General features: G+C 48.6%; 1 protein-coding gene across 2 annotated transcripts in view; it reads left to right on the top strand.

Moving 5' to 3' along the window:
* LOC126541884 (uncharacterized) overlaps positions 1-15,272 on the top strand; it is a 63,274-nt gene extending 48,002 nt beyond the window's left edge. For both annotated transcript variants that reach the window (XM_055076391.1, XM_055076397.2), the window contains 3 exons: positions 5,068-5,272; positions 8,773-9,816; positions 14,312-15,272. In XM_055076391.1, coding sequence (XP_054932366.1) covers positions 5,068-5,272; positions 8,773-9,816; positions 14,312-14,451 — 1,389 coding nt within the window. In that variant the 3' untranslated portion in view covers positions 14,452-15,272. The remainder of the gene's footprint in view (positions 1-5,067; positions 5,273-8,772; positions 9,817-14,311) is intronic.
* The last annotated feature ends 3,267 nt before the right edge of the window (positions 15,273-18,539 follow it).

The following is an 18,539-nucleotide window of genomic DNA, read 5'->3' as shown; positions in this document are numbered from 1 at the left end:
CAAGGCCACTCAGATAGGGTTTGACTCCACTTTGATGAAACTTCGTTTTGTTATGGCTTTTCTGTTCTTTGCCTTATTTTTCTACGGTTCTTTTCCTTTTTGACATGTTTGTCAAATGACATGTCATGTGTTTGACATATTTGACATGTTTGACAGTTTGTCAAATTGGACAATGAAACGTTTTTCCCACCGAAACGTAGCTCACTTTTCGATTCTTGCCGTCTTCTCGTCGTTCAATAATGTGCATAAAGGGCGCAGCTTTGCTTAATGTCACATTCTCCTGTAATGAAAACTTCTGGTTGACAAAGCATTGCTGCACCTCAAATTAGCCTGTTTGATGCATGCTGCAAACCTTTCTTCTGTACTTTCCCGCCATTGTTTGCTAGCCTGACAGGCTCCCTTAGAACAGCTTATTTTGCGCGCACGACTGTCTGAGAATTCAGCATCTTGCTGCATCCAGTGTTAGTGCTTTTAACTAGGATTGTTGCTTAGATGGCAACTTTTCTTTTAATCTAATTCTCCGTTTTGTTTCCTCTGAGACTCTAGTGAACAAGTGGCGAATGCCACCCTAAATGCATTGTGGAAATCTACCGAAGTGTGGTACTTCCGTAAAATCATTCCATATTTTTCTCCTGCCAGACAAAGCCTTGTTCAAGTGTTCAGGGGCGTAAAGAAGTGCAGGTTTGCATGTGGTGTAGATTCAGGGATGGACATTCCAGCATGCCTCTCTTCCTTAGTTTCACCACACGTACGGGAGCATTTCAAAGACTATTTGTTTCTCCCTTGCATCCTGCTTCAAACCACTGTCACATTGTGCAACTTTTGCCATGTTGGTAAATGTCTGAGAGATTCTAAAGTGCAGGGACCAGGAACAAATGTTTGAGTTTACTTTTGCTGTCATTACTGCTTTCCCCCTTCTCTGTGAATGCATAGTTCTGCTTCTTGTTTTTGAACAGCTTCTGTATTGGCAAACATTGTACTAGGAACTTTTTTTTTTCTGAGAAGCATTTTTCCACTTGACCTGGTGAGGAATTTTGCTTTCCTGTGTTTGTATGGGTTTCTAGATACTGCATAATATATGTGCATGTTTCGTCAATGTACATACAATGAGATTCCCGTTTTTGTCGCAGTAGACAAGCATTGCTGTACACACACGTGCATGTTCTGAGAGGGTTTCCGACGTATATTTTGTGTTCTTGTTCTCTAATTATGTTCCCCCTTCTTTTTCTTTGCCTCTCATTGTTGCACCTGCATCGCAGTGTCTGTGTACGCCTGTGAGAAAGACCTTTTCCATTGACTTCTCGTCGGATTCCTGTATATGTTTTCACGTGTAGTGGTTGCTCAGGTTTGCTTATGTGTTGATTCGATACACCTCAAGCTTGACAGAAAGCTTTCGTAATGCGTCGGCACTACTCTTGACAGAGCCTTGCCTGGTATCAGTTCTCGCTCTCTTGTGTGCACTCTATGTGTGCTGTGTGTTGTGTCCCTGATGTGTCGTGTTGTGTTGTGTTGTGGCATTGGAAATCAACAAATGAGGAGCGGGTCTCTGCTGCATGGGTGGGACTTGTTGGCCTCAGTGTGTTCCATCGTGCTGGCGCATTCTTGGCTTAACCAAGCTAAGCCTGGCCATTTTTTTTCCTTTCGCTCCTCCCAATTTTTCGCAATTAAGCCTATATTCATCGACCTATACGCGTCGATGTCTAGCTCGAACAAGTCACTTACAGGTATGTTCATGGGCGTGAGACAGTCTCCTGTAGTACCTACAATTTTCCCAGCATCCGTGGAGACGCATTGGCAGCATGTATACTTCGGACTCACATACTATACCTCCCTGATAGTCAAGCGACCCTCCTCCATCTTCCTTGGGAACGTCAGAAAGCACCAACAATTGCGACATGAGCCTAGAGAATTCTGCAAGTGCATTCGGCGAAAACAAGCTGGAGTGGCTCGCGAAACTCGGCCGGGGCACCTTGCACGAAATAGTTTATACACGTGGGTTAATTTGGCAGCATCGATTAGAGATCGAATGCCCATAGCTGTTATTTCACAGACCTTTGAGGTTAAGAGGCAGCAGCAGGATTGGTCAGGTCACGTAATGCTTATCCAAGACAAACGGCGGTGTCTTAATAGAAATGGGTGCCACGGGAAGGTATCGATGCACAGTCGAGGACGGCAAAAGTGGTGCAATGTGGTTTTGAAGTTTGGGGGATAAGATGGAGTCGGCTAGCGCGAGAATACTATGTAATTGAACATTGGCAGTTTAGTAGGCTGACAATCGGATGATCATGCATGTCCATCACTAGTGTAAACATTTGACTGTGTATCTAAGGTCTTTCTAAAAAGATTTTAAGTAATATTTAAAAATAGTCGTTTTGACATAAAAGGACGGTCCCTTCGGAGACATACTGCAAGTGGCGGCGACCATGAGGTGACGGGTGGTACAGGTTAATTAGTCGCCAATTACCACTTTCAAACGTTTATCAGCGTGTTCATCGTAATTGGGAAACTGGAGTGATCTCTCGGTTCTAATCATATCAACCTTTGGATCTAGAAAATTGACATTACCCCCGGAATTGTCGCACGACGAAATCAGAGGGCGCGAAACGAATACTTGGAGGCTGCAGCGAGCGCAAAGACACGCCCCTCGAGGCGGTGCACTGTTACGTCACCCAGCAGTGGGCAGCCAGAGAGCGCTGGGCTCCGTGCTCCTCACTGTCGCAGCGTGCTGGCTGCCCGCTTCCCCTTTCCAACTTGTATTAGCGTAGCGGGACACAGACAACTTCTCCTCCGGCCGTTTCTTCTGCCTTCCTCACGCATCGAAATTTTCTCTTTTCTTTCTGTCTATCTCTGTACCAACAGATGAAAAGAGTTTACGTTGAGAAACGCGGTTCCCAGTGAAAATGTGTACAACTGGGTCCTGTGGCCTCTACTTGTGGATGATCGCTAAGCAGAAAAAGCGTTCTTTACAAGCACTTATGAAAGTTCCGCTTTAACCGGTTCCCATAACGCGTGGAATCCGCAGACTTCGCCGTTTTCTTGCGATAGCAATTACATGGACGCTCCAAACGCTTTTCCGCTCTCGGCGTCGCCGTGAGGTTCCCTATAAAGTTCAAGGGCGATAACACCGTCGCCGCGAGCCCTACGCTGTATGTGCGAGTGAACGCACGAAATATACGAAAGCAGGCAGGAAGCGCGCCGCCCAACGTTACGACGCACTGGAGGGAGGTGAGAGAGAGGGGGGGGGGGGCGTTGTACTCCGGCTGCAACGGGGCATGAGGCGACTACGCGCGGTCCCTCGGCCGTATGCTGAGAGTGATCTGCGTTGATGGCAAAGTCTAGGTGCGTCCGCGACTTGTAGCTTTGTGCGTGCTGTGTGTTCTCGGCGCTCACTTTTCGTTGAAGCTATACACAGCACGAATTTCACTTCGCTCGATGCTGCTGCCGCGTTTCCTCACGCCAGCGTTTTGACAGCGAGTTTCCGCTGTGACCGAGTCAAATGTGTTCATGTTTGCTTGTGCACGTGCGTTACCATGTTTGTTAATTTAGCTAGTGTGCCTATGTTCACAAGTTTATCCGGCCGATAAACCTACTATCCTTGCTTCATACAGATGTCCACTAATTTGCTATTGCAATCGATGCTTCGCCATTCGGGCAAAACTGCGAGCTCTTTCTTTATTTGCCATTTATGTGCGCCACATAGCCAGTGTCACATACCCAGTGACCCAATTTGGGGTCAAAGAGGTTTATTTGAAGCGCGACACATACGCAGAGTTGTATATTCAGTGTTCCAAGTTGGTCCGACGGTTGGTTTCGAACCTGGTTCTCTCAGCACAGCATCCCGATACTCTACCCATTAGTCCATGAACTACCCAGTGACTCAAGTTAGCGGGAAAACGGCTAAAGACCCCGATAACCACCGGAAAGTGCCTGAACTATCCCAAGACTGCATTATAAGTTAGTCAAGAGAACCATGACGCTACCGCGCAAATCACTCAATAAAGCACAAGAAGTCACGTACAGGCGGCTTCAGACGGGCACCTACCCATGCCCGGCCTTCCTGCACAAAATCTTTCCGGACGCCCACCCTCATAATGCGTGTCGCTACTGTAAGGATATAGCTAGCCTTGCTCACATGCTCTGGGGTCGCCCCCTGCGCCGGGGCCAGGACCACCAAGGAAGAGTGGGACCGAGCAATACGCATCTCGGACCTTGAAGCACAGCTCTGGGCTGTCCATCGTGCCCGCGACGCGGCGGAGGGGCACGGCCTCTCTGTTCCGACGTGGGAGCGGCCCGCTGCGCACTAATCGTGCGCACCGACGGACCTCAAGAAAGTTATCCATCCATCCATCCATCCATCCATCCATCCATCCATCCATCCATCCATCCATCCATCCATCCATCCATCCATCCATCCATCCATCCATCCATCCATCCATCCATCCATCCTTCCATCCATCCATCTACGTTTTGCCCAAATGTCAGTTTCTTCTGACTCAACAGTTTACTACGTCAGAACAGCAAGTTGGGCCAGTTGGTTGGGATTCATGGTAAGGGTTGTAACAGCGCACCCAAGACAAAGACAATAGAAGGAATGAAACGAGACACAGCGCTGTTGTAACAGCGCACCCCAGACAAGGACAATAGAAGGAATAAATCTTCGCCTTCAGCGCTGTGTCGTCGTTTTATTCCTTCAATTGTCCTTGTCTTGGGTGCGCTGTTACAACCCTTACCATGAAGCTTACTACGTATCAATTCATCGTTACCTAGTCCGGCTAAGTAGCCAACGAAGGGTTTGAAGAAAATTCTTCTGCTGAGATACCATGGTGAATGATGATGCTGCGGTCACTAATCAAGTCAAGTTGAAAACTCAGAGACATCGCGGAGCCCGTCCAGGCGCCTCAGTTACACTCTAGTGCGAACAAGTGCAGCCAAGGAACCCGTATGGGTTCCTAACGTCTGTGCGTTTTCACCCTGCCTTCGTAAGTCCCGCAGAGAATAAGTGGAACTAGTCAACCTGAGCTCGTTCGACGATTTCACCTTCGTGTGATTCCTCCCAATCCCGCGCAGGAGTACGGCTTCATGGGCGCCTTCCTCATCGCGGGTGGCCTTATGCTCAACGCCCTGTCAGTGTGCATCATCTTCAAGACGCCACCATGGGAGGCCTCGAAATCCACTCCCCCCAAGATCTCGCCCGTGACAGCTGCAGCTAACACATCCGGCGACGGAGAGCAGCGGCGAGGATCGGCAGCGAATCTGGAGCGTCCGGCACGAGGTACACTCACGTTTTCTTTAATTTCTGTTAAAACGAATAGCTTCCTTTGGCTTAACAGTGTTAAGGATCGGGCAGGTTGGTACTCCAAGATGTTACTTCGTAGCGCGGAAGCAAATTATGATGCAGATGAACGTGTCGTTTCGCTTCTGCCTCGTCTTTGTTTTTGCGCGACAAGGTTACACTTTCTTTGGCTCTTTCGCCTGTTTTCATGGCTGCCGGACCTTCACCGCCTACACAAAGGCACTGATGCAAAGTACGCGTGTTTTCGCGCAACTGAGTTGCGAAGTTTGTGACGCACGTGCTGTCATGCGAGAGCTTTGGAGCGCCTGAAGGTTTACGCGTAACATGCTGTGAGACAGTCATTGTAGAGAGGAAGAGGCGCTCTCGGGGAAGGAGAGGGGCACATAAAGAGGAAAGAAGAAAGAAATAAGTTTGTCGCGGTCACAGCTCACATATCCGAGAGCGGCAAGCATGCTGCGTATTTACAGCTCAGAAGCCAGCCCCGTGTCCTTCATTTGCAGCGCTCGGGAAGACAGTCCTCCTTTTTTCCCGCCGCTCTCTCTCCGTGTGGAGGAGCGGGAGAGGAGGATGGCAACTAGTGGCTTTTCACGCTGGCGTTCGCGCCGCTGGCGTTCGCGCCACGCGTAACATTCCTCTCGTCGCAGACGAAGCCTGCAGGGCGAGTCAATCCATTTGTCTTTAAGTGAACGATTTCAAGCGGGCGACATGTACCACTTGGGTCTTGGCAGCTCTTCTACCACTCGCCGTGAGGCGAGCTATGTAATAGGTGACTTCCATGAGTCTGTTAATAATAAGAAACGGTCCATCGCAGGTGGCCAAAAGCTTTTGCCATAACCCGCGCTTCGTACTGGAGTCCACAGCCAAACTAAATCACCAGGACGATAGGTTACCGGATGGTGGCGAATGTCGTAGCGTGCTTTTGAGCTGTCCTGTGATGCCAGAGTGCGCAAACGAGCAATCCTGAAAGCGTTCCTGAATCCAGTAGAGCGTCCTCGCCGAACCTAAATGGCCAGCCGTAGGGTCGTCGTGTATAGCACTCAGAATCGCTGTGCGAAGGTTCTCCGGTAGTATTAGGAGAAAACGTGCGCCAGTGCTGGAAAAGTTCTTATACAGGAGTCCATCACGTACACAAAAATGGTTTGCTGTCGTCGAGGCGGTCGTAGCAGTGAAGAGCGGTGTTAATTTAGCGTCTTTACGCTTTTCAGCTTTAAAACAGTCGAAGTCTGGAAAACGCGGCGACACAGAAGCCACGAAGTGATCGAAGTCGTCGGCGTCACAGTCCGCAGTGCTAAGTGCCATACACGAGAGGCAGTCCGCAGTGATGGTTCCGTTGTTGTGAGCGCTACCCCGCACCTCCACCACTTTGTTACGCGCGAAAGAGACCGTTTATCACCCTTACGTATGAAGGGGCCGTTTACTTTAGGTCGCGAAGGTGAGAGCAAGAGCGGCCTGCTGGTTGATGAACTCAGCGTAGTTCTTCTCTTCTTTCCCCACTCGGGACCGCAAGTACGTTCACCGGTCTTCCTTTTCCTCGTGCGTATCATCATCATCAGAATCATCATCATCATCATCCCAGCCACGGACATTTATCGTCAAAGACCCACACCTGAGCTAGACCGCGCGGTAAGAGGGAGAGCCATCAGAGCTGTCGGCGCTTGGCGTTCCTCACCATATAAAGCTTTCATACTTTCATACACTACTGCTCCTGCATGAGAAACACAGCGGACGCCTTCACATTTACACTGATGGTTCAGTTTCTCCTACAAGCTCAGCAGGATCAGTGGTTATGCCGGTGAAGTCCGTCACCATAAAATTCAAGATATCGCATTTTACATCATCGACGCCTGCAGAACTCGCCGCCCTCCGTGCTGCCCTATAATCAGTAATTGAAAAACCGTCACAGATAGTCAATCTTTCCCGACTCCAAGGCCGCTCTCCAGTGCGTTATGTCGCCATTTCGTCATGGACCTGGTGGTTGTGGTAACAACTTTATTGAGGCTCTACTCAGTTATGATCTGGCAGGCCCGAGTCCTAGGATGGCCCGTCACGAGGAGCGACCCTTTCGGCCCAGGCAACAAGGGCTTTTGTGAATCATTGGTCGCTGACCTAAGACTTCATCACCACGCAATAGAGAAAAAACACAAAAATCTCAGTGCCCTTCCACTCTATGAAGAAGGATGACCAGCGAAGCTGTGTATATGGGCCCATAATGGCGAACTGCACCTCCGCCGCGGATTGGCCCGGCATTTCACTATCTTCGGTATCGGCTCACGTATGGGGAGTGCTTAACGCCTGCTTTACACCGTGGATCAGGCCGGTATTGCACTTTCTTCGGGATCGGCCCATGTATGGCGAGTGCTTAACGCCTGCTTCACCTCCGCTGCGGGTCGGCCCGGCATTACTGCACTGTCTCCGCGATCGGCCCACGTATGGGCAGTTTCTTGCTTACAACGACACGAAAATTTCCTTGGACGATAGAGGTGCACAGCTTCGCTGTAACAAGTTTATCAGTGGATACCGGGCCATTGCGGTATCTACGGAAACAACCATACAGATGAGGCCGCCCGATATGCTCATGATGGCCTCCACTGTGTAGCTATACCTCTATCGACAACAGACGCAGCTACAGGGCTTCGTTCGCGCGCTCGTGAACTTACACAAGCACAGTGGAAACCGACGGAATTTACCATCGCTTGTCTCCACAACTCGGATCCGAATCTACGGCTGCATCTTCCGTCATGACTATAAAAGCTGAGGAGACGCTTCTGTGCCACCTGTGGCTCTGCGGGGCCTTCACGAATGCTTACTTATTACAGATCGGAAAGACCAACAGCCCTACATGCGATAACTGTAGCTGCGAGGAAACAATCGCCCACCTTCTCTGTCTGTGTCCCTGCTTCAGTGCGCCCAGAAAAGAAGTTGCAAGAGCGTTACATAATCTTCAGAAACGCTTTTTGTGGTAGGTAAGGGTCCTGGTACACTGGCCGAGAGCATCCTCAGCACAGAAGGCTTTGAAAGCGTTGTTGCGCTTCTATCGGAGAATGAGTCTTAGAGACAGACTTTAAGCAGTGCCGTATTCTCCTTTCTTTTTGTCTTTTCTCTTTCTGCTCTTCTTTCCTTTTTTGTAACATCTATTATCCATTATCTATTTTACCCCTCGCCACCTTTCCCCAGTACAGAGTAGCCAACCGGTCTGAGAACTGGCTAACGTCCCTGTCCTTCCGTCTACTCGTGTTTCCTCCTCCTCCTCGTGGTCTGTCCAGAGTCAGCGTACTGAACATCGCGACATGGCCTATCGATCGCCTGAATTGCGGCGTCGTGAACGCATGATTAGTTGAGGCGCCCAAAGTAAAAAACGCGTGCACACAGCACACAAGTGTGCTTTGTTTGCCCGCATGTGTTAAGTGTAAACTTGAACGTAGAGGTAAGCAGCGGCAGCAGCTGAGAATTATACATGCCTCCCTTCTTTTCCGTTACAGTGTGCACGACTAATGGTACCTACAAGGCCGTCATCGAAGCCGACACGTCCGCCAACGCCGAACACAACGGCACCAAGTCCAAGGACGTGCGATTGAAACCTTCGCTTAATAGCACGTCGATTTTGCAAAGCTGCGAGGATTTCGCCTCTTACGGGAACGGGTCTCTACCCGACAACCAAGCGGGCATCGTCGGCGTATCTGCCCGCGAAATCTCCGACAGACGTGCTCCAGCGGTCGCAAATGGCAAGACAACCACGGGTGAGTTTCCTCCCTGTCCTAAACCCATACAGTTCGGGCGCATTTCCTTTGGTTTCCTCAAGAGAAAACAAAGCGGCGACGGCAACACTCCTTCGTACTCGCGCTGGGACGGCGCCTACAAGATTCAAAATGGTGGAGTTGGTAGCACTGGCAACAATAGCGCCGTCGCACCACCGTGGTCTGTGTCCGAGACGGAAGTCATCAGCTCCAACAGATGTCCCGAAGCCGTCGCCGTCGACGCCATGGTCAAAGGATTCTGTCGCCAGACGTCGGCCCGTCCAGACGCTCTGGAGACAAGCGGCGATGGCGGGGGCTCGTCGTACTGGAGCTTCCTTCGGGCGCCCGTCTTCTACATGGTGGCCGTGACGTACGCCTTCTCGGTTTACACGCAGCTGGTTCTGATGATCCTCGTCGACTTCGCTGTCGACAAGGGCTTCACGCGCCGCGACGGTGCAGTGTTTCTCTCTGTGTCCTCCATCGGTGACGCCTGCGCCCGTATCGTGGCTGGCGCGCTGTCGGACCGAGCCTTCTGCGACCGGCGCGTGCTGATGAGCGCCAGCGCGATTCTCACGGGCGCGCTGTGCGTCGCGATGCCCACCATGCGACCCGACCGCTACGCGGTGACGGCGCTCATGTGCGCACTGTTCGGCTGGAGCTACGGAATTGTGGCCGTGCTGTTCGTGCCCGTGCTCGCCGACCAGCTGGGAGTGGAAAACTTGGGACTTTCGTCGGGCGTCACCAGGTTCGGGATGGGCCTCGCCTACATGGCATGCCCAAGGATAACCGGTGAGCGTGCAGCAGTGTATATACGGTTTATGGGACACAAATTTTCGTCCATACAGCTAGTGGCAACTCTAGAAGCTGCTACTTGAGCTGGAAACTCTGTACAAATAAACAAAGATGGCTACGGCTACCAGGTGCGCGGCCATGGAGGAAGGAAACTGAGGAAAGGCCCTACCCCCTCCGCGCGCTTGGAGAAAAGTGTGGAGGAAATGACGTAGTAGGCTCTCCTCTTTTTTGCTGATTTTTTATTTCTTTGCCATGGTGGCCACGCCTTTCGGGCCACAATGACGGCTTTGTTTTGGTTCTGTGGGCTCACACGTGTTGCTCCGTAGGTTTCGTGCCGTGGCAAAGGCGCTATGCGGGCAGGTTCGCGTTGGTCTCTGTGTTTTGTAGCGCTGCGTTAGCTGGACCGTGCTCTCCCGGATTTAGCTGTGGCCAGGTGGGACACGAGGAACTAAAGTTTGTGAAATGAACGCGCATGCAACGCTGTACGCAATGTACCGCACCACGGCAATGGCAACGGACGAAGGCATAACCGCGGGAAATATTACCCTCTTTGGCGGAATCATGCTAACCTGCTAACGATTGTTTAGTATCGCTGCGGAGTGCGCGCGTCCGTGCACCACGGTTGCGCGCAGCGCGGCGTGGTTTCGCGAGAAATGAAACAAGAGAGGAGAGCTGGCCCGATAGGCGGAGCAACGTCATAAGCAACGCCAACTTCCGGCTTCACTTTAGCTTCACAAAGAGTGACGTCAGGGCCTCTCCTGAGTTTCCTTCCTCCGTGTTCGCGGCGGATCTTTCGCTTGGTGCTGCAATCACGTTTCTCTTCTGCGGCGTCGAATCGAGGTGTTTCGTGGAAGTAGAAAGAGCCCTTGCTGCCGATCACCTAATTTTTATTGCTGTCAAGGATTTGAGCGATGAAATTGCGGAAATAGTTGTGCTGTGCCTGCAAACGTCCGGCCTGCCAAACGAGCCGCATCCGATTATATTGAAGACAGAGCTTTTCAAACGAGCACGAGATTAAAAAGAAAGGAAGTGTTTGTGCCTTACTGGCCTCCGAAAAATGCAAGCACTTGTTCGCGTGGTTCCTCCACTGCTACAGGTACGATACCTGACTGCTTTCGATCTTCAAAGGCAACTCCGCACTGCTACTCGCGTTGCACTATATCACATATAGCATTCCCCAATATATAGGCAGTAACGTCTGTCGTGCTGTCAAAAGCTAAATACGGATATTCTGCACGGATAGAACAAGGCTAAAAGCAGTAAAGTTGTCTGGTCAATGTGCATCGGGATAAAAACAAAAGAGAGTTCCGTTTGTGAGTCTGGGTGCACCTTCTTTTCATAGTTAGCTGATACGCAGCAGACCACCTGCCGCCTGTAGAAGTTCTCAAACCCGGTGAAACGTGAATAACAACCATTTGAACCAAGTTGAATTTCCTCCAACAGGTTTCTGAAATTTTGCGAGGGTTTTCTTTTTGCGAAGTGAGTTATTAGTGTAAATACGCGACTTAGTAATTAATTGAACCAGATGTAATGGAATTTACCTCATTGCGCAGTGTTGGAAAGCAAACTAGCCGCGCTGTGCGCAGGTCGACCGTTTGAAAGTTGGAAGAGCGCTGTTTGCAATTGCTTCTCAATTTCTTGTGGGCAAATACTCTGGCAACTCACCAACTTGAATGAGAACACAACACCTTCTGCTTGTACCGCTATAGACTAAAGCATAATATGAAAATGATATGTCGCTTCGTAGCATAACAAGTGTCTTGAGCAACTTCAGGCCTTCCGAGGCAATTATGATTCCTGCTACCGTGCCTGCCGGCAAAAGTACATTCGCGAGAATATTTCTGCTGCTCAAAGCATTAGTACCACTAAATTTGGGGCAGAAAACTATGAACGAACACAAATCAAATGAAGCATGGGCGTACATCACTATAATTTATCAAAGCGTCTGCCTAAACAAAGTACACTCTGCCGTTTCAAACGCCAGCAAGCTATCTAAATTAAACGAAAGGAAAGCAACGTTCTACTCAGCAGGAAGAAAGAAGTCAGCCTGGGTGAAGTGTCTCGATACGGGTATAGTGGTCTTACGAAGTTACCGCAAGAAAACACGAGACTTGAAGAAAGGGACAACACGAAGCGGTACTGGCAACCCATGATTTAATGAAACGAACACCGACCTTATATAGATCAGACACACGTGTGCACCCTAAAAGCAACGTAAAAACCAATAAAAACATACAGCGGCCTTAAGCAAGGGGGGGGGGGGATAGAAAAACTAACATAAATGCAAACAGACTGTGGCACCGAACACGTGTGTATCACGTGGAAAGAAACAAAAGTTCTTCCTGAGAAACCGCAACTGACGGCGAGATAACGCAATCACCATCCTTAAAGCGTCACAGGGCCACTTACCTCGGCAATCTCCCTTTCCAGCTGGCCATTTTTTCTGCCAATAATCTCAGTCTCTTTTTAGAAAAAAGGAGAGCAGCCCAAGCAACTACGGCAGTGCATAGCCAAGTTCGACCGTCCAGCAGCCCCCAGGGAACGTTAATGCTCACGCAAGCGAATGTTAACGCACCTACCAGTTTATCCACTGTAGTATCTGCTGCACTTTAGTGGAACTTTATATATGAAATATGTCGTGAAAGGCGCATACGAATTTCTATGCTTGATTTCACAGAAGGCCGAGCCCGTCTTTTCTCTTTCCACCATGCTGCGCAACTTCGAAGCTTGGCGTTCGTTTCATTAAATCATCAGTTGTCAGTACTGCTTCGTGTTATCCCTTTCTTCAAGTCCCGTGTTTTCTTGCGGTAACTTCTCAAAGTCATAAATAACCAACTGGCCTACACCCGCACTCTGCTATGTTACCAGTATAGAATCAATCACCCTTTTCCTATGCGGAAGTTTCTTATCCAAGTCGCTCTCCGATGCCCGTCATCTGCTTTCTAGAAATGAAGAAATTGTTGCGCCGTCTTTCCACCGCGACGAGATGCGTAATAGTACACAACAAAAGTCGTTCAACATCTGTCTTTTTTCATTTTCGGGCTTGTGCGCGGCGGCATCACGACGATTTGAGAACTACAAGGCATTCAGCGCATGATAATGTTACTGTATCGGCTCCATCCCTACAGGGAGCAAACCCGCCGCGGTTGCTCAGTGGCTATGGTGTTAGGCTGCTGAGCACGAGGTCGCGGGATCGAATCCCGGCCACGGCGGCCGCATTTCGATGGGGGCGAAATGCGAAAACACCCGTGTGCTTAGATTTAGGTGCACGTTAAAGAACCCCAGGTGGTCGAAATTTCCGGAGTCCTCCACTACGGCGTGCCTCATAATCAGAAAGTGGTTTTGGCACGTAAAACCCCATAATTTAATTTTTTTTTTTTACAGGGAGCAAGTACAGTAACTCCAGCGCATGATAGGACACCCTCTTTCGCTTCAAATCTGAAACTGGATCGGCTGTTTCTCTGGGTGGCCACTAGGTAGCGAGCATTTACTTGGAGTCGCCAATAGCAGAATATGCAGAATATGGTTGGTCACCATTATCAATAAGAGTTCCGTGTCCTCTCTGATTAAACTCTAGGCCACAAGATTGCGCTATCAGCATTGTTGCCGACACCGTGTTGAGCTGGCACAACCTTCAAGGGTGCCTATATGAAGGGTGCTACGTCCACCTTTCGAGTTAACTGCATTTTCACAATGTCCAACACGCTTACGGATATGCTAAAGCTCGCTGACTCCCGCGAGAGCATTTTTTTCCTTATAATTTCGAAGTAGTTTTTGAATTTGCCTTGTACTAAAGGCAATCTAATGCTGCCGTGTTCTCGCATATTCCCCACCTTCTTTCACGCTCACGCAGACCACTCTCCGCCTATCAACGCGCCGAGCTGTTGTATCAGCATGACCGTGGAATCGCGCACTAGTGCATGCTTCTGGGCTACATGGTTCCATATCGACTAATTCCTAACAGCAGGATACAACTACACGACTTCATCTAGGCAAACGTGACATAAGGCCAGCCCGTCGCAGTGCGTTCCTTCATACAGTGATGTGCACAGCAGTTGCATTGTGCTGTTTGAACTTGGTGCATTCTCAAAATATCGTGGCTCGCACACACACCGTGCATCAGAGGCATTAGATTCCCAGTTTCATGGCTGTGTGTTAGACATTGTGTTGTGGTCCTTGATCCCACTGTTATAACTATCTTGAGGTACGAAATGAAGCCGAGGGGGAAAAGAAAGATAGTTGATCTCCCACAGTAACTTGCTGGTTTTTTTTTTTTTTGTGAGTACAAAACTGTTGCATGAAAGCATGAAGACCAATTTTAAGACATCAAGGGCAGCCTCATCTCGGCCATAAAACATTTGTTGCGAAACATATAGAAGTGCTTCAGTTATGTTTGCTTTATTACCAAGTGTTCTATTTAAGAGTGGCCGTACCGTCATCACCAGCACTGGATGCACAATTTCTTTCAACACGTTTTTCTTCTTTTTCTCAGGTTACTACAAGGACGAAATCGGGTCATACGAAGGCCTACTCTACATGATCAGCATTGGCTCTTTCTTGGTGTGCCTAATGTGGACAACGGACATCATTTACAGACATTTCAAAAGATGTCGGATGAATAGTGCATCTTGACGTAGCATGCTTCACGTGTGCATGCTTGACGTGATAATACGATAGACATTTGCTGATCACATAGCATTTGCTGTGGAGACGGTGGACTGTGGCTTGAGCATTGGAGACAGTGGATTGTGCCTTGAGGACTCCGACCTTTCTTGCGTACAATGCAAAATGTCAGTGCAGGATCCTCCTAAGATGTCCTTTTTTAAATAAATGTTTAAGAAAAAAAGAGAGCGCTGGTGCTTCAATAAATCACCAGCTTCCTGTACGTGATTCCTTGCTTTTTCTCATGCGGCATGTGGCTGTACACCCTTTGCAATTTCAAAGCTGGCTTTGCAAACAACCATTACACGAAGCCATGTTTAGTTAAATATCCACGAATTTCAGGAAGCCAGACAGGTTTATGCCATGATGAACAAAAGAAAGAGCGATAACGCATATGACAGGCACGTGAAAGCAACCATAAAGACATTATGCAATTTGCAATTCCACTTATACTACCAATACAAAACACAAGCCTGTAAAATCATCACCAACATTTTCGGACATTAAAGTGGCACCACTTCTACTCCATAGTAGACCCATGCATCGGCTGTCTGTATGAAGTCATTAAAAAATATTTAATAGTAAACGTTTTCAAATAAAAGGGCGGCTCTTTCCGATACATGCCGTCAGTTGTGGTGACCATGACATGACCTGTGGTACGTGGTAGTCAGTTATTAAGAAAAATCTATTCACTTTCAAGCTTATATTTTTAGTGGGGTCATCGTAATTAGGAAATTACATACCGTATAAACTTTTGAGTTCAAAAGAATGCTATTACCTACGGAACTGTGGCACGACGAATCTCATCTATCAGAGTGCGCGAAATCGAAACTGGGAGGCTGCAGCGAGCGAAGCCGCGCCCCTAGAAGTGATGTTCTGCTTACGTAATCCAGCAGCGGGCATCCAGCGAGCTGTAGCTCTGAGCTCCTTGTTGTCGCAGCGCCCTGACAGACGTAAGCAGAACGTCACTTCGAAGGGCGCGGCTTTGCGTCCACTGCAACCTCCCAGTTTCAGTTTCGCAAGCTCTAATAACCGAAATTGGTCGTGTCACAGTTCCGCTGGTAATAGCATGTCTTTTACAGCGAAGCTGTATATGGCGAGGTTTCCGTGTATTTTTCAATGCAAGCAAAAAATGCATTGGCTCATAGCCACATAGGCAGAGGCCACAAGCTCACAGCGAAGTGAAGCAAACAGTGCTTACATTCTTTCTAATCATGCATACAACATAGAGAACAACATATCGAATACTGTCACCAATGGCTCATACTCCGCTAAGAAGGCAAAAAATGCAATGGCTCAAAGCCCCATAAGTTTCAAGTCGTTTGTGAACAGCACGTGGACTCACAAGTAGGAGGCGTTGCCATATGCGCAAAGGACAAAACGTATGTATATTTGTCCTCCAAATTCACAAGAGCAGAATGCCATCGACTGTGCGGGTGGATGTCTGTAATATATAAACGAAAGACGGAATTGTGATATCCACTGTCCACGTATCTCCAGGCACACCCAAATGTGATATCGAGAAGTTCATGACCACACACTTTGCGTAGATTAGCCGTGATGACCTGCGATCATCGTTGGAGACTTCAATGTGAACGTTTCAAAACCAGACAAGAAATGGTTCACCCAGTCTGTGCTAGAAAAGCTTGGTTTGAAGTGCCACACCAATCCAAGCCACTCAACTACTCAACAACGGTCGTGTATAGATTTAACTTGGATGAAGATTCTGTTGTAACCTAAACAATCAGTGTATATCAGAAAGCTATCATCACTGCCGTTACCAAATGATGAAAATTAATACATTTGCCCTTACCTGTCCCTGTGTAATATGCTACAGCTTCGCTGGTTCACAGAGTGGAATGGCCCCTCAATTTTTGGTTCCAAAAGTTTATGCGACTTTCACGAAGAGTTTACTTAACTTTCCCCAATTGCTGAAACTAAAGTAGCAACATTAGTTACCTTTTGTTAATTGGCGACTAATTGCCACGCATCACCTTTCATCTCTTCGCCGGCGCCGCTGAAGTATACTGCATGCCTCCGTAGGAACGCTCCTTTTATTTCAAAATGGTTATGTTTAAATATTACTTCAAGTCTTCGTAGAAACGCCTGGTGCATAACGGCTACCGAAATTTTGGATGCTGCACAGTGTGTCGCTCGATTTTTTGGACGGCATGTCGCAAACGTGCCTGCCGAGAACAAAGTTGCCACAATTCAGGCTGTTGTTCGTGCCGTCATTTTCACAATTGAGGCAGTGTCTCGGCTTCACGAGTACCGCACGTCCTCCGCTAAGAGAAAGTTTTGTCGACTCGGCACCAAACCGCAACTTTGGTCGCCGAATTTAGATGAAGCAGCGGTGGTCATAAGCCAAGATGGCGGGGGTTGCGAACGGCAATTCGTCGCGAAAATCTCTCCCTTGTCATATTCTTACCTGTATACTGCATACTGTATACTGTAACCTCTTTGATGATATCTACAGTTAACCAATGGCCCTCAGTCCCCAGCAGCTGCCGAGCAGCTGACCAAGGCAGCGGTCAGACCTGTAACGCAGCAGAAGGTGCCAGGGATCTCTGGGTCCGGACAGGTCGCGAATGGAAACTGACCCTTGCAACATTTAGCACCCGAACCCTCTCTAGCGAGGCTATCTTGGCAGGAATCTTGGAGGAATTATCAGGCATTGTTTGGGATATTATCGGCCTTAATGAGATTACAAGAACTGGTCAGGCTTACACATTGCTAAATAACGGCCATGCCCTCTGCTATAGAGGTCACCCTGATAAGAAGCAATACAGGGTAGGATTCCTAATCCGTAAGGACATAGCGGGCAGCATTGACGAATTCTACAGAATTAACGAGAGGGTAGCAGTAGTCGCAATCAAACTAAATAGGAGGCATATATGAAAGGTAGTACAAGCCTACGCTCCAACATCCAGTCACGATGACGAGGAAGTAGATCAGTTTTATGAAGATTTTGAATTAGCGTTGAGAAACGTGCAAACTCGGTATACAGTAGTAATGGGTGACTTCAATGCAAAAGTGGGGAAAAATCAGGGAGATGAACAGGCAATTGGCCACTACGGTGTCGATTCTAAAAACTCTAGTGGAGAGATGTTAGTACAATTCGCATAAAGAAATAAGCTGCGAATAATGAAAACCTTTTTCAGGAAACGTAGCAACAGAAAGTGGACCTGAAAAAGCCCTAATGGTGAAACAAGAAATGAAATCGATTTCATACTTTCTGCCGGTCCCAGCATAGTGCAGGATGTAGAATTGATGGGCAGGGTAAAGTGCAGTGACCGTAGGTTAGCGAGGGCTAGAATTCATCTGAACTTTAACATAAAAAGAGCAAAATTGGTCAAGAAAAAACAGGTCAGCTTAGAGGCAGTAAAGATAAAAGCAGACAAATTTAGGCTGGTACTTGCAAACAAATATGCAGCCTTAGAACAGAGAGATGATGATGATGACATAGAGGTAATGAATGAAACCGTAACGAGGCTGGCTACAAAGGCAGCAATTGAAGTGGGAGGCAAGGCACCAAGGCAACCAGTACCAACCTCTCCCAAGTAACAAAGGACCTAATAAAGCAAAGACAAAGAATGAAAGTGTCCGACTCAAGAGATAACATAGAATTCGCGGAACTGTCAAAACTGATCAACAAAGCGAAAATAAGCGATACTAGAGAGAGAGAGAGATAAAACTTTATTGTGTCCTTGATGGGGTTAAGGGGTGGCGGGGGTCGGGAGACTAACCCCCAATCCCCCCATTCCTCAGACGGCGGCCAGTCCTTGCTTTCTGGCGGCGTCTTCGGCCATCCGGACGGCCCAGAGCTGCTCCTCTGGGTCCAAGCTGAGCAGCAATGTCTCCCACTGCTCGGCCGTACTAATGATGCGTGTGTTAGTGCGGGAGGTGTTGGTGGGTGAGGCTTTGGGGCATTGCCAGATATGATTGAGGTCGGCGCGGGCCTTGCACGCTTTGCAGAGTGGTGAGTATGCATCGGGGTACATGCGGTTGTAAAGCACGGGGTTCGGAAAAGTTCGTGTCTGAAGGAGTCGCCAAGTGGT

Source organism: Dermacentor andersoni, chromosome 3 (genome assembly GCF_023375885.2).
Source record: "Dermacentor andersoni chromosome 3, qqDerAnde1_hic_scaffold, whole genome shotgun sequence".
NCBI lineage: Eukaryota > Metazoa > Arthropoda > Arachnida > Ixodida > Ixodidae > Dermacentor > Dermacentor andersoni.
The sequence above is the reverse complement of the archived record's forward strand: the minus strand, read 5'-3'. Positions and strand labels throughout refer to the sequence as shown.